This window comes from Strix uralensis, chromosome 3 (assembly GCF_047716275.1).
Source record: "Strix uralensis isolate ZFMK-TIS-50842 chromosome 3, bStrUra1, whole genome shotgun sequence".
Classification (NCBI taxonomy): Eukaryota; Metazoa; Chordata; class Aves; order Strigiformes; family Strigidae; genus Strix; species Strix uralensis.
The window spans coordinates 33,125,809-33,142,533 of NC_133974.1; the positions used below are offsets into that span (position 1 = coordinate 33,125,809).

At 37.9% G+C, this 16,725-nt stretch overlaps 1 protein-coding gene across 2 annotated transcripts in view; it reads right to left on the minus strand.

The window, feature by feature from the left end:
- Positions 1–4,060: 4,060 nt before the first annotated feature.
- Positions 4,061–16,725, minus strand: part of LMBRD1 (LMBR1 domain containing 1) — an 89,073-nt gene continuing 76,408 nt past the window's right edge. For both annotated transcript variants that reach the window (XM_074861809.1, XM_074861808.1), the window contains exons 15-16: positions 5,251–5,342; positions 4,061–5,088 (exon numbers count right to left, since the gene is read on the minus strand). In XM_074861809.1, the coding sequence (XP_074717910.1) occupies positions 4,969–5,088; positions 5,251–5,342 (212 nt within the window). In that variant the 3' untranslated portion in view covers positions 4,061–4,968. The remainder of the gene's footprint in view (positions 5,089–5,250; positions 5,343–16,725) is intronic.

Below are 16,725 nucleotides of genomic sequence, written 5' to 3' on the forward strand. Positions count from 1 at the left end.
TCCCTGCCCATGGCAGGGGGGTTGGAACTAGGTGATCTTTAAGGTCCCTTCCAACCCAAATGATTCTATGAAAAAAGCAGATATGTTTATAACAAGCAAAATTAAGATTCAACATTAATCAGCTGTTATAAGGGAGGGCCCCACATGTCCTTCTGGGTGAACACAGGAGGATCAGGAAACTTAGCAGATCTATGTGGCTTACCTCTAAGATCAGTCCTTGAGAAACAAAAATTCTGACTGAACCTCTAAATATATCACCCTTTTCCTAGAGGTGAGTCTGGAAGGAAGCTGTAAATATGGTTTTGTTAATGTGCTTAAATTATCTGTTTATTTCAAAGAAATAATCCTCTTTATAACTATAAATTTGATTGAAGTGCTATCAGTCATGCAATCTCTCTGAATAGGAGGATGTTAAAATTAGTCCAACTTCCAGATAATTTCTGTAACAACCACAACTCACTAAAGCTGGTCAAGAACACTAGAATTTGATTCATTTAATTATCCAGAATTGGCAAGTATCTTAATTTAGAAGCAGAATTTGTTTTAAAATTTAGACTAAGAGAAAATGATATCTTACCACAATCAAAACAAGGCTTTTATTTCTTTTGAGAAGTACAGTCAAAATACACATTTAGAGGGGAAAAAAGTGATTCTCAGTTTCATTTCATTGCTTTATCTGCAAGAAAGCTGACTCTACAGAATGTTGCAAAAGAACAGATCTACAATGATGTAAGATGAACTTATATATGAATATATATGAACTATATTCTTCAACCTAAGAGCCTGAAAAATGTTACAGCTTAAGTATTTCAAATTATTTTCAACAATTTTATAAAGGAATGAATCTTCTTCCTGTGCCTAATCTCACAAGCAGTGCTTTATTTCCCTATCCATACCTAGAACTGTTTCAGTGCTGTCACAATGAGTTGAATATCTACTTACACAAGTTACCTTCCACAATTAATCAGTTTCCTTAAACACTTCAACTCTTAAGTCTGCTACACACACCAGTAGTTACCAGTATTTTAGGATAAACCACATAGTAGTTTCTACACAGGGGTAATGTTTTTCAAAATGCTGTTGTAGGCCACCATCCAATTCAGGAACTCATGTTGAGAGTCAAATAAAAAAACAGCTGTAAGCCCAAGAAATACAGTTTCTAAGCAGTAGAAAACGTCTCAGAATCTGAAGAGTTATGTCTACACTGATTATTCAGAAGCAAAAACAGGAGCATTGAAAGGATTCATTAGTTTCTAACTTAAATTGTCACATTATCTGAGCATGAAGTTACCATTCTATGTGGCATGACTCCGGTACAGGTACACTCTAACTAGTAGATTCCTGTTTTCAGTGTAAAATCTCAAGTCAACACTGAAATCTTTTGCTGAAGTCAAAGCAGAAAATACAAAAGGCAGCTGATGTTTCTCTGCACTCTTTACCAAGAAAGGCTTTTCACCTGTTTCTGACAATCAGTAGGAGATCTGTAGCACACTGTTAGCTTTCAGCTAAGAAACAAAACAGACAGGCTTTATTGTATTTATGATTTGTAACTCCAGATAAACTACCAATCACTGTAAAACAAGCAGCAAGATGAGAAGCCATTTGACACATGTGGTTGCTGAATTCTATTAAACATATTTCTGGTGACCACAGTTTATGCCTGATGTGTCAGCAAGATTTAAGGCTCACTAGTTTCTAAATGTTCATCAGCCTCCAGCATGGTAGAAGCTGACTAGAAAAGTACAACAATAACAACAAAAAAAAAAATCTAACTTAAGCCAACTCTGACAATAGCACTACACCTGTTCAGAAGTTTTGAAAGCTCACACTACAGAGATGGATTTGGAATATCATTCATATAATCAAAGCAGTGAAACATTTCTGATGCCTTTTTAAGTGACTTTAGTCTAGAAAATTGAGATCTGTGAAGACTCAGTTGAGGATGTTAGATGCTTGTTTATAAGGTAGAATACTGTATTATAACATGACTGCAAAGTTCAAACTTGCTCTGAAACCTACAGAAAACTCTGGACTAACAGCTAAATGAGTGAACTACTTCAATCATACAAGTGCAGCCACAGCAGGGATAACTTTGTGGAAGTAATTCATTTTTTTTTATTTGCAAGTATTTTATGGAAGACAGCACAAGAGACAGATAGAAAACAATATACTGGAAGTTTTGATTCTTAAGTTCCTGCAAGCATCGATCAAAGTCAAGTATTTTAAGCCAAGGCTATCTTAAATTTCACTGCCAGTTTTCTTCATTGAGTGATACTGGATGGCCAAATCCAGTTGGTGAGTTCATCACTCATTAAACTTCAAAAACACCTCTAGTTCATTTTAAAGGCACAATACAGTTAAAAATGTGTCAGGTTTCCATCACATGAAGTGTTAAAGGTGAATTCTTGAGTGTATATTCATTACAAGTGCTCTAGTACATACAAAATCTTTTAAAACCTTGTCAGTCAAATGGTTCATTGAACTCCTGAGAAACTTTAGTGAGGATGTGGAAAGAAGAATAATTCTGATAAATGCTGACAGTTATTTACTACTTGTATGACAGAAGGTGACAGTAAATGTCTGAAAACTTTTGAACTCTCATGCAGAAGCCTGCTTCTTGCTGTCTGCAACTAGCAATGGGCTGGCTGGAAATCTGGTGACTAGCTGGCTAAAGTGGTACTTAGTGAATCCTCCAATTAAATAAACACGAGACAAAGCCACCAATTCAAAGGCAGATCATTGTATTTCTGCACAGACTGTTTAGACAGGAAGCAGGACTGGATTGGGAAGAACCTGGAAATTAAGAAAAGCCTGGAAACAGGGGAGACCTACAGCAACATATACCTAGGGACTGGCCAGGCATCTTGGCCAGTGACACCTAAGCCTACATGCAACATGCAAGCAGCTAACATGGCACAAAACCAACACCTTCCTCCCAATCTTCCCCAGACAAGCAGCAATCTCCCCAGTGAGAATTTAAGATAGAATGGATACAACTCTGCAAAACTGGGTATCACAGTTCAATCTTACACCCAGAAAGATTAACAAAACTGTACATGATACAGCCAAAGAAGAAAGTGATAATTATCACTGATAAAGCTGAAGATGAAATATGAACAAGACCCACAAAAAAAGGAGAAAATCCAAGCAGTTAATGTAAGTTTTCCATCAGGGCACCCACAAAGAAGAATACTCTAACTTCTTGATATCTTCTGGATGCAGCTTCCAGCCAGTCAACATCAGGTTCCACCTTCCATTTGCGTTACTTGAACTTCTTATAAATAATTCCTTGCAAGCTTCCCCAACAGTCATGTTTAAATAGTGTTGAGCTAATTCTAGTCAAAAGGGATCTCAGACTCCCTAGTCAAGTTTCAGTACCTACTATCAGTGTTTGAATACATTTCTGTCCTTTCAAATGTCTCACTGGTAGCAAACCAGCTGACTGCTATTAGTCGAGCAGACTTCACTGCATATTTGCAGATTGTGATCAAGCTACATCAGACATTCTTCCAGGTTGCCACATAAACATGTATATTATTGGAGCAGCTGGCACAGAAGGCTTTTTAAAAGACTTCAGTTTCGTTTGTTCCTGTAAGAGCCCCAACACCAGTTCCTTGTGTTCATACATTAACTACGCAACTCACCTAAGACTTCTTGAAATACCAGAACTAAATTAAAATTCCGAAGTTTCTGAGAGCCTGCTGTTCTTAAATACTCCAGGAAGCAGACTGTTTTTGAAATAACTGAATGAAAAACTGTCAGTTTTAAGAGCTTACAAACATGTGAGTAGGACATTATATTAATAATTCCCCTACATTTCAATAATTATTTAACAATGAGTCTTATAAAAAGATTACCTAAATTACATTTCCATGTGCTTACATGGACTATAATTTCTCTCAGGTAGCATTAGAAGTTTAAAAACGTGTACTTGTAAACATTTTCTCTTTCAGAGTCTGTCAAAGAATATCTGGAGATATCTTTCAGCCTTAGAAATATAGCTCAGTAACTATATAGTTAAAATAACATTACTTTACAAAGACAACACAAATGACAAAAATATTTATGAACTGTGTTTATATAAACATATTGGCTTGTAAACAAGTTGACCACATTTACATTAAATATTGAAAGAAAACTTCAAACTAGACAATTTGCATTAACGAGAAAAATAAGTTAAAAATTAATCACATCTTAATTATTCTGTTGGTTATTACTAAGTCAGGCACCTGGCAGTTTCAGAACTGATCTGTACTAAAACACTGCAACAATGCTGAATATTGTCATTTACACTAATTATTTCCTTTGATAGAGCAAAAGCCACCTCATAGTTGAGGATTCCCATGGTAACTCAGTGGGGATAACAGTATGAAAATGACTTACTCTTCACAGACTGGGAACTCACCACTCAAGTGGATGTTTCTGGCATACTTACAGGACAGTCTCTTGTTAACTATAGCTTTATATGGGAATCCCAGAAGTGCCAGCAAAACTAAATGCAAAAGTTAAGTCACATCCTTATGAAAGTGAAAACCTCATCCAAATCTTTCTGGTAATGTTTGCACCAGCTGTTTTGCAGGATTTCAGCTAGTTTTATTTCTGAGCTTGAATAAAAAAGTCCTACAAGTTAGGCATGACAGTATTTAAGAAAACCTAAGTTAACAGAAAAGCATCATGAATTATGAAATAGTTACAATAGTTCATCAAATTATACATCAGAAAGTTACATATACATTTAATCATAAAACAATATTTTCTATATATTATTCAAACCCAACTTCAATATTTGTTCTGATATAACAGTGATACTCAAAAAGTGATATTCAGTTTTTTACCCCTTTAAGTGAGTACACTTATTTCCTCTATTTTTATAGGTGCAAGGATGCTTATTTGGATACCAATTCCACATTGGTATGACTTTCAACATAACTTTAAATTACATTTTTCCATCTTGAATGCAAAAGGCTATCAACGGTAATAAACAGACAGTTCATCATCACTCATGTCTGAATCATCTTCATCCACTTCACCTTCAATGACTGATTTCTTGCCTTTGCAGCATGAAACAATTAATCCAATTAAGAAGACCTGCAAATTTAAAATAAGTAAAAGTTACCTTTACTCAATTAAGGGGCATACAAGGGCAATATATGTAAAATGAAATGGCAGTGTGGTGATGCAAATGATTCAATGACAACTACTGTAAATCATCCATCCTGATTCAGGGATCTTTATAATCAAAGTACTTACTGCAATGAATGCCCAGTTCCCAAAGTAATAGGCAGCACTGAAGAACCAAAATTTATGAAGGAAGAGGTATGTCCGAGTAACAATACACTGATCTAGAAGGAAAGCAAATAGTGCTGATTAACACAGAACAAACAAAAATCAGTTAATTCCAATTTGTAAGATAATAATTCAACAGTTTTGGAGACTATTCAGCTCTGCAGAACAATTACATTTCATTAAATCAGATTTACTCTCCTCTACAAAGGAGGTATAGAAGAGGGATATTTGTTATTATGGGAGAGAATGTGAAAACAGGTAACACTGAGCCAAGAGTTACAGATAACCCCATTACTATTGGGTGCAATTTCTCCTACAGATGTGTCAGTTATTGCCTATTCTGACAGATCCTACTCACTTCCCATTTTAGATCAACTGTAGCTAAGGAGATACAAAGCAGATTCTGTATTAAAAACCACATTTCAGTACTTAGAAAAAATGTCTCTACCAGCATTGCGTAACTTTGGTAAAAATCAAAGTCAGTTACAATGTTGGGTCATGTAAGCAAAAAACCCCACCACATACTGGGCCTTTTGTGACCCAAATGGCAGAGGACGTATTTGTACCCGACCCAAAACCTGACAGTACTGGTTAAATCTTAAGAGGAGTAACATCATAAATATAACCATATGTAAAGACACTCAAGTATTCTTCTCCATTATGACATGGCAGATTTTAACAGAATTAAGATTCAAATTGTCAAAGCATTTTTAAGACTGCAAACAGGTAGCATAAAGGCTTGTGTGAGACACTGAGCCTGTAACATTCGAGATTATGTCAGAGGGCAGCCAGCAGGACACGTGAGCCACTTGATGGATCTCTCCAGTGCAAGGAGAGCTGCACTGAGTTCATGCTAAGGGTGTAACACAATCCGCTGTTTTTATAATTTACCATGCTTCAAAGCTCATTTCAGAGCAGAAGTTGGTTATCTAAACAATTTGAACACTTGAGAAAGCAAGCAACCCAGAATTTGCCCGTTCTTCCCTCATTTCTGACCCGAGGTTTGGAAATACCCACTAAGTGCAGTTGAAGTACAGACTTCCCATCTCCTGAAGCTGGGAGTGACACACAGCTGCTTATATAGTTTAACCTTTATCAGCCATCTAACAAGCTAGCAAACTGACAATCATCAGTTTCTGAAGGTTAATATTTAAAGATTCAACTTCCACATTAGGTAACAAGCTGCTTTAATAATACCACATATTATAGCACACTGTTTCTTGGGGAGAGAAGAGTTAGGAATTAAGGACATGTCTTTCAGGAAGGTCTACTGCTTGACCTTGCCAAGATGATCCCCCCAAACCAAATCCCTATAGTGTCTTAAATGATTGTATCCAGATAGAGAAACATCTCCATTCCTTCAATGGTTCTCCAATGAGTTATACTTTATAAAACTAACAGAACAATTATAAATACTACGTTAATACTAGTTTATGCAGCAGACTGATTTCTGGAATCTATTACACAGTATCAGCAGACAAAAAAGTTAAACTGGGATTTCACAACTACTAGACATAAGGGATAGAACACACAAACAGGCACATTCTGTAGATAATTAAAGTGCAAAACAGCTTAATTAGAGAAAGCATGTTTCTCCACTAACACATACAGAGTGAAAGTACAAGGAAGCAATTTGGCTAAACTAATCCTTCCTGGTTTTTCAGACTAGATCACAGTTATGCAGAGAAATCTGTTTTTTCACCTTCCCTTTAACACCAGCCAGTAGTACTTACCCTACAAAATGGGAAAAAAAAATTGTCAAGTAGCACACCACTCAAAACATTCCTTTATTCACTAGCATGACATGTCCATAGAAAAGGTGAAGTTTGAGAAGAAAGAAAGAAATGGCGGCAAAGTGAAGATGCTTCATAATTGCAGATAGTATTGTCAACACCATCTGCAGCATTCCAGCTGGTTACTTGAATTAAAAAACAGCTAAGAGACTTTCAGATGGCTCTCTACAGTAATTGGATTAAATAGATGATGGTAAATATTTTAGAGCAGTTTGACCTTGAGAAAGCATTTCTATGGAATGTGTCATAAGTTCAGCTAACTAAATTTTAGTTATTTCTTCTGAACTAAGATTTTACTAAATAGGCTGACATAACACAACGTTTTTAATCAACATATTCTGCCATATAACATAATCTAGCATGTTAGATATTGACAGAATAATGAATAACCTGAATTAAGATAACTATTTGTTATTCAGAATGGATCACTGCAAATATTACTGACATCTCCTGATCATTTAGAACAAAAGTGTATACATGGAAAGCTACCAAGCCTCTGATAGATAACTGCCACCACTTTAAGAATACAGTATATTATGTAGTGCAGACCAAAGCCAAACAGTCAGGATTCCAGACAAAGCAATTTTTTAAACAAAGGATGACAAGCACTAATAGCCACAACTACCTGAAGAGTCAACTATATTTTACTTCAAGTCCACTGATGAAGTTTTTAATTCCAGTGAGTTAGAAAACCCTTAGACTCAATGTACTAATATTTTCAAACAAAGGCTTCTTCTGAGAAGTGAATTAGCTAGTTTTAGATGAATTACAAGGATAAACACATCTGTTGATAAACAAATCTTAAAGCCTAAAAAGTCATTTCATGCACTGAAAACTCAAATTATGAGAACTTATTTACAGATAATGCGGTCTGTCTTTTCTGTATCTCAAAATATAGTAAGCTTTCACAGAAGCACACAGAAGGAAAGTTTCTTAGAGTTTTCGAAGAGTTACAAACTGTTGTGAAGAACATAGTTTAAACACACTGGCATTCTTTGAAAGTCAATACCAAGGCGCACACTTGTTGTACCTCTTCATTAATCAACTGGACAATGAAACAGATTATATCCTCTGTAAGTGTGTAGGTCAAACTGGGGAGAAGTGGGGAGCAGAGGTACAACACACTAGATGGTAAGATTCAGAGGAAGCCTATTTTTCCAGCTCCTTGAAACAGTCCTCCAACTTCAAGAGGCAGAAGTCCCGCACCTGGAACAGTGACACCATGCAACAGTGCAGGCTGAAGGCTGAACAGATACAAAGCAACTTTGTAGAAAGTGACCTCATGTCCCAGTAGACAAGCAGAATGTGTAGTTACCAGTGTTCACCCTGCAACTCAAAAGTTTAACTGAATACCAGGCTTCACTAACAGCCAGCAGGTCCAGGGAAGCGATCGCTTCCTTCTACTCCGACTGGAACTGCATTTGCAATAGCGCCACTTTGGGCTCCTCAGTAAAGAAGAAGCACTAACGTACTGGAGCAACTCCAGCAGAGAACCACTGCAACAGCTGGAGCATATAGTGTACAATGAAGATGCATTTGTTCAGCTTGAGGTAAAGGTGTTGGCAGATGTGTGACACCTCTGCTATCTAGTGGGGGCCTACAAAATACAGGGCAAGATTCTTCCTAGACCTGCACCAAAGGACCACAGATGACAGTTGCAGCAAGAAATAGTCCTATTAGATAATAGGAGAAGCTTCCCCATCATAGTTAAGGATTCAAGAAGGCTACTCAAAGCAGTTTGAGTCTACATCTGTGAAGACATTCACAACTGGATAGACCTGAGCAATCTGCATTCCTTGACCCTGCTGGGAGGTTGTAACAGACTACCTCTTGAGGTCCTGTGTGTGCTCAGAATCACTGCAATTCACATTACATGAAGGCAGATGTAGAGACAACACAGATAGATCTAACACTAAACATGGTATTTTGGATGGAAAACCCAAACTGATAATGAAGTTTACATGCCCATTTCAGCAGAAACTAGTTTTGCTTAAGATACACTCAAAACTACTTCCAAAGAAAAACCTGCAGCTTTACTGTGCTAGAATGTATAGGCATTGCATATTTCAAATCCTAAAAGCATTGAAGGCACAGCTTCAGGTATCCAAGAACAGCCCTGCTGCCAATCATTCAAAAGCCGTGCTGCAAAAGCAGCTGCTGCTTGCAGTCCAGCTTGCAACATAAGCTTCAAGAAAGTGTTTGGTGTGTTTCCAAACTTATACATCAAGTTCCAAAAGGTTTGAGATTTCACCTGGGAAAGTGTATTTAAGGGAAAACCTGCATGTCTTCTGTACAAGCATTACTTCTGGGCCTTCATCTGGCCTCAGTTTAAATCTAACTTGGACAGGAACATTTATATGGGATGGTGGTTAATGCACATCTCTGGTACCTTGGATCCAGAAGAACTTTAACAGTTGTGACATCTTCAACACATTCTTTCTAGGGTTTTGTTGATTTCCAGTATTTCTTATTGTGCTACAATGACACACCTATTTTACTATTTACTGACACTCCTGTATGCTTCACTTGAGTTATATGACTTAAGACAACCAGCATGTTGTATTACAGAACAAACAACATTCCCATAGGCCAAAGCAGTTCAACATTACAATAAAACAAGTCAACTGCCTCTAAGTTGTTTTTAAAGAGGCTCATGTTTTCTTACTATAGCTTTCCTGCAACAACACTAAAATGCATTTTACAAATACAGTAAATAACCACAGCAAGAACAGTTGGCTTCAGATGCTGTAACTCGTGGAACACAGCTAGACAGACCACTCCTAAACACCTCCTTAAAGTTTATCTGGCACCTACAAGTAGTATCAATATTAAATGTTTCTCTGCCGTAGTGTATCAGTATTTTAAAGGAAGCAAGAAAAACACTAGGATTCCGATGAACTAGGCAGGTACAGGGCAGAGATTTCAGGCTTGAAAACAGCTACAGAGAAACTTGCCTTTACTTACCAGAAACAGCAGAAGATGAAGCAGCCTTTGGTTTATTTTACTTGAAAGATCTATGATAGCAAACATTTTACTGGATGGTAGAATGATTCCCAGATAGGTATGCCCCTTAACCAACTCACAAAGGTAAACTATGGGCTCTGACAAAGCCTTGTTATTTTTATAACAGCAACATTTTCTTTGCAGTGATGTATGTAATGCTTTCTCAAACTTCAAAATAAAAGGAATTTCTTAACTGGATATCTCATCTTGGACAAGAGAAGTACTGTAACTCAGACCACTTATGAAAAACTACAGAAGTGTGTAAGACCCTTGTATTGGCTATAGAGTACACAGAATAAGAGTCCTATTACTTAATTTTGTCTTGCAAGTCAACATTTCATTAGGGAAATCATGCAAAGAGTTATAGCCAATTTATAGTAATCAAACTGACCAAAAAAGTTAAGTAACTTTGCCCATACAAAGCAATTGTACAAGGAATGTAATGGCCCACAAAAACATATGACACCAGCTAGGTAAGAAACCAAGTGACATCTAATGTTCTAAGACCCATACAGCCATATTCTACATTCATCACTGCATAATGTCCAATTAATTTTTGTCTCAAGAAGCAGTGACACTTCCACTTCTAGCATAAATACCTGTTGAGTGATCAGAATCCCTTTAGACCATTGAGAGGAAGGAATGCTTCAGTAAGCAATCTGTTTCTTTGGAAGCGGCTGTAACAGCTGCCCCCAACCACAAATGCAGTATTTTTCTTTTCTTGTTGGCTAAGTAGGACAAATGACTATGCTCTTAGTTGCCTGTTACTCAGCAGTTTCTGTACATCACCACTTATTCCATATTCTTCTCTGCTGCGATACATATATACAAACACACAAAATTCATACTAGCCCCATTCAGCTGTTGAGCCTGCCTTTGCACTTCACAATCCAGCCCCTCTGCTGCTGCTGCTTCTCTGGTTTCGCTAGCTAAAAATCCATCTGCTATTATACAAAGCTTTTACAACTTTTAGTTTGTGGCATCCCATACCAGTTACCTCTTTTCCTCAGCTAACTTCTTCCAGAAATTGCTTAAACTCTTTGTCCCTCACTCAGCTTTCACAATGCAAGTACTACAGAGCTTCACCACTGCTTGCCTCAAGGTTAACCTTGCAACAAATTTACACCTTTGATCCCTTATCTGACTGCCACTCATGTTGGAAAACATACTACTGGAATTGGATCATTCATATAGCAAGGATCTGAAAACATTTCCCAACTGGTTGTATGTAGCTACAACAGCTCCCCATTTAAAGCGATGTGAATCACTAAGCTTCCAACATTTCAAGCTGACAGCACTTTGAAGTACTAGAATGCACTACAGAAGCATATCACACACTCAGATGTAAGACAATAGTTTGCAGCTATCTACAAGCTTTTTAAATACAGATCTAACATGCAAGCACAAAAAGCTGTCTACTGTTTCATCCCAGTTGTTTGGTTTTGCCTTTTTTTTTTTTTTTTGCTTAGCTGGAAGTGGTAGTGAGATGGCACCTAAGAGACCTGTAGAAACCAAAAGTCTAGCTGGATAATAGTCCAAAAGCCTACCTTATTCAACAAGAGCTGCTCAGTAATTTGGAATCAAATCCTGCCAAAGGAAAAGATTTAGCATACTAAGGAGAAGACAGGAACTTGGAAACCAGGGACTAATGAGGAACCTGGAAAAACTTATCTGGCACAAGCTATCATAGAAGGCAAACTCTGCTTTTTCCAGTGACCCAAATTACAGATAAGGTGCATCTGTATGCATATGTAGGCATATTGCATATCCGCAAATCAAACCCAACCTGATGTAAACCTAGATAGCCAGAAAATTATGTAATCAATGTGAATCAGCCTGATTTTATAACAAATGGTCAGATCTGATTTTGTAACGAGTTACAAATCTGGATAACTGGTACCTATTTGCAGTTACTGTGCAGTACATTAACTACTGAAGCAGTCATACAAGTTCTTGATTATAACTACACACTATGAACGTTTACATTAAATGGTTGAAGAATCTGCAAGTCCCCCCAGTGCTAGCAGGACTTCATAGCATAAGGAGGCTTCCAGTAAGATCCTCCAATGTTTTGTGCTGAAAACCGAAGAAAGAAGTCACTTGTCAAAGTTTCTGAATGTTAAATAACGAGAACAGAGTCCTGTTGAGTGATCTGGGTCACATAAACATTTTTTCCAAGAGTCAAATATAAATAGAGTGGCATGGATGAACAGGAAATGCAGGATTTAGTTGCAGAAGGAGGGTACTAGATCTTACAAACATGCGCAAACAAGCTTAGCTAAACATAGGCAAGAGTTCGCACCACTTCCCTCTATACATTCAAAGAGCCTAGCAGTCCTCTTTTTGCCATTTTAGATTTGAAGTTCATTCTAGCACAGCTATGGCATTACAATGGAAAATTGCACACAGCTATAAGGTTTCTATTTTAGTTTGGTTACAGAGAATCTGTGAGGGTGCCAAGATCTGCATGTATTAACTGACTAGAGAAAAACCATTTAATGAGATTCAAAGAGCTAAACCTGTTAATCTCATTTTTTGTAAGTTTAAAGGATGACTGGATTTTAATATTTATTAAATACCTTTGAGTGAAGAAAATACTAATACTACAAGGCCATGTGTATAGTGCATTAACAGCGTTAACCAACAACTAAAATCTGAAGTCATGTTAATTACAAAGAGAAATAACGTCCTTTTTCTACAGGGAAGCAATAAACCACTGTATTAACCTGCAGAGGGAAAGTGTTCTGTGTTTGTTGAAACTAGATTAGCTTTTGAAACACTGTACAGTTTAGGTTATCTACAAACACTGGCCAGATGAATTTGAACACAAGTAATGTAATCGCTACTTCTTGCCTTTAAATCTGACTTAAATTTGAACTTCTGCAAGAGGCGTTTTCTGCATCTCCCTTGAACATCTTATTTTTAAGTAACTAAAGGCAAGCAATTCTTAAAGACATAGCTATTAAAAAAACTTGGAAGGCAACACCCTAGGGATGAACATGAATGCAAGATTCCAGAAAGCAAGTAGGCAATGGACAGCATAATTTTCATTCTAATCAAAACACTTGCCATTAGCTGTCTACCACATTTTACAGTATCAGCTCGATACAAGCCTAAATCTGCAGTTCAGACTTCCCCTTGAAGCTACGTTACATCACTTGACCTTCAATGTTAACCTCATTTTTGTTGTGCCCTTTCTACTTGCCTCATACTGTCTTCAGCTGACCACTTAAGAAGGATGTCTGTCCTGTGTGAGAATTCATTGTTTTCCCCATCCTGAGATCATGCTACATGGAAAAGAACTTGGAGAATGGGAAAGATGATATTTTAACAGATTGATTTTGACCCCTTAATATCCTTACATGGACTACCTCATATTCTGTCTGTAGACAGAAGTATTTATAGTCAGTTAACACTCACAGAAGCATTTGACAAAGGAGGGCAACTTTCAGTGCTGGAAAGTCTTGCTTATTGTCTGGAAAACAAAGTCACTTATAACCATCATTAGAGTCAAACTTAGAAGACCCAATGCCATTTTTAAAATAAGTTGGATGTGTTATTAGTGATTTTCTTATTAATGATGCTCTGAAAACAATGGCTTCCTTCTCATCCTTTCCCATCTTCTGCCTCCTTCAGACATATAATTTATGTTAGATATGATTGTAATCCAGTCAGATTTCTCTCACAGTTCAGATAGGATTTGCCCAGCCCAATGTAATTCATCCAACCTTAGCTGCAGGACATGTCTTAGTGACAAATACCATCTTCATGAATTGATCCTTTCTAATTCTATTGGGCAAGCCATATTTGAGGCTAGACAGGAAACAGCTGTATGTAGCTTCACCAGCTGTAGTTACAGGCTGCTGTCCAAGCTTTCTGCATGACTGTTCTTGAGCATGTTATATAGTGAATTTATCACCTGTCTGTACTAAGATAAAAAGATGATTACACCAGCAGAAGTAGCTTCCAACATTTCATCAAAAATATTTTCAATACATGTTGTAATTAACATTTCTCAGTGATGAAAAGATTTGGTGGCATTGCTACTTATAGAGGGATCAAATATGATGTCTTCTTCTGGTAAGGATCATTTTGTAGACAAAATGTTGGTAGGTTTCTTACTCAAAGGGGTTCTTACACTTAGTTCATTATTTCCTTTTAAGAATGGGCGCATACCCCTCAATCCTTTGCAAGAAGCTTCAACTCTTATTCCAGAGTACTGATAATACCAGGGAATCTCACTTTACTGTTGGGCTTAAATCCAACACGCAATAGAATCACAGAATTGTCTAGGTTGGAAAAGACCTTGAAGATCTCCCAGTCCAACCATTAACCTAACACTGACAGTTCTCAACTACTCCACATCCCTAAGCGCTATGTTGACTCTACTCTTAAACACCTCCAGGGATGGGGACTCCACCACCTCCCTGGGCAGCCCATTCCAATGCCTAACAACCCGTTCTGTAAAGAAATACTTCCTAATATCCAGTCTAAACCTTCACTGGAGCAACTTGAGGCCATTCCCTCTTGTCCTATCGCTTATTACTTGGTTAAAGAGACTCATCCCCAGTTCTCTGCAACCTCCTTTCAGGTAGTTGTAGAGGGCGATGAGGTCTCCCCTCAGCCTCCTCTTCTCCAGACTAAACAACCCCAGTTCCCTCAGCCGCTCCTCCTACGACATGTGCTCCAGATCCTTCACCAGCTTCGCTGCCCTTCTCTGGACACGCTCGAGTAATTCAATGTCCTTTTTGTAGTGAGGGGCCCAAAACTGAACACAGTAATCGAGGTGTGGCCTCACCAGTGCCGAGTACAGGGGTAAGATCCCTTCCCTGTCCCTGCTGGCCACGCTATTGCTGATACAAGCCAGGATGCCATTGGTCTTCTTGGCCACCTGGGCACACTGCTGGCTCATGTTCAGCCGGCTGTCAATCAACACCCCCAGGTCCCTCTCTGACTGGCAGCTCTCCAGCCACTCCTCCCCAAGCCTGTAGCACTGCTGGGGGTTGTGGCCCAAGTGCAGCACCCGGCATTTGGCCTTATTGAAGGTCATCCAGTTGGCCTTAGACCATTGATCCAGCCTGTCCAGGTCTCTCTGTAGAGCCTCCCTACCCTCGAGCAGATCAACGCTCCCACCCAACTTGGTGTCATCTGCAAACTTACTGAGTTTAGAATGTTGATCCACGAAGAAAATATGCAATTGCTTTACGGCTAAACTCCATTTAACATTTCAGAGTATTTAGTAAATGCAGCCTCTTCTCTCTCCAGTTACAATCTCTTGGAGGAAGAGGAGGGGTAGTTCAGAGCAGCTCATTTCTCCACAGTGGTAGGGAGCAGAAAAGAAATGTAGGAAATGATGCTTCTGCAACTGCGCATCCACAATGTACTGCAGAAAGATTTATGGCACTCTTAGCTACTCATACTATTTACAGATGTCAAACAGGGCTTTCTGCAGTCAAACATGCACCATTGTGCTTATTTATATTGAGTTCTCGTGATTATAGAGGACTTAAATTGTGTTAGGTATAAGCAGAGATTCAGAGTAAAGTACTAGTAATGTCATTCAGTAAAGTAACAGGACAATAGATAAAGTTCTCACTAAAATCCTCATTTAGGCTTTTTCTAAGGCGTTTTACAACCGTGCAAATTAATTCATTTAAAACAACCATTTGGAAGTGGTAATCTATGGCCATAAGACACACAATACAAAATTACTGATTTAATACGAAATCACTAATATTGAAGGTTCTGAGCAACTTGCTTGTGCTTTCGTTTTGCATGCCTCCTGGATTTCTCTGATGGAGAAAACAAATACACTCCTGTTTTGACATTCATATTTGGGGTTCCTTTTCAGCTTGAGTAATGTCTACATCTAGCCTTTATTCAGCATAAAGTCTGAAGTCTTGCACTTGTCAGCTGAAAGTCAACAAGACAGTCCTATAAGGCACAGATCTAACTAGCACAGTAAGTCCTGCTCAGTTCAGAGTCTTAGACATGAAGATAACCTTTTTTCTTTCCTACTTTACATGCAGTTGGAGTCTATGCAAAAGACCCAGCAGATAGACTGTACCCAGCACTTCACAGGCCTTGGGCAAGGCTCATTTCACCAATTAAGGAAATGAGACAATCCAAGGGGGATTCATAGCACATTACGCATTTAAAGTGAAAGATGCTTAAAAACAACTTTCACAGTTTTCTGATCTAGAAAGAGGCAGACAGTGTTTATCAGATCTCATAATTAAGCTTGGGAAAAGTCTTCTATACAGGCTTGCAGCTGAGTCATTTACATTAATCTCATTAACCTGTTTAGCTAAACCTATACCAAGTTTTCAATGCATTAGTCCAGCTGCAAGAGTCTTAATCCCATAATTGAACTCCTTTGCTTTACCTTATGCTCAACTGAACTGTGGACCCAACAGTTCAGCTGGCGTTAGTCCTTGAAAACAATGATCAAATGAGGTCTTTGCCCAACTGTATTGAACACTGAAAACTAATTTTTTTTTAACCTATAACAAATATATTAAGTTTCCTGCTCCAAAAGACTATTTAAGAAGCTTTTAAAAAGTTCGTTAACCAGCACACAAGCCTTTTGTGAAAGATATTTAAATATAACTAAGAAAAGGTACTTCACTGAGTTAGAAGATGT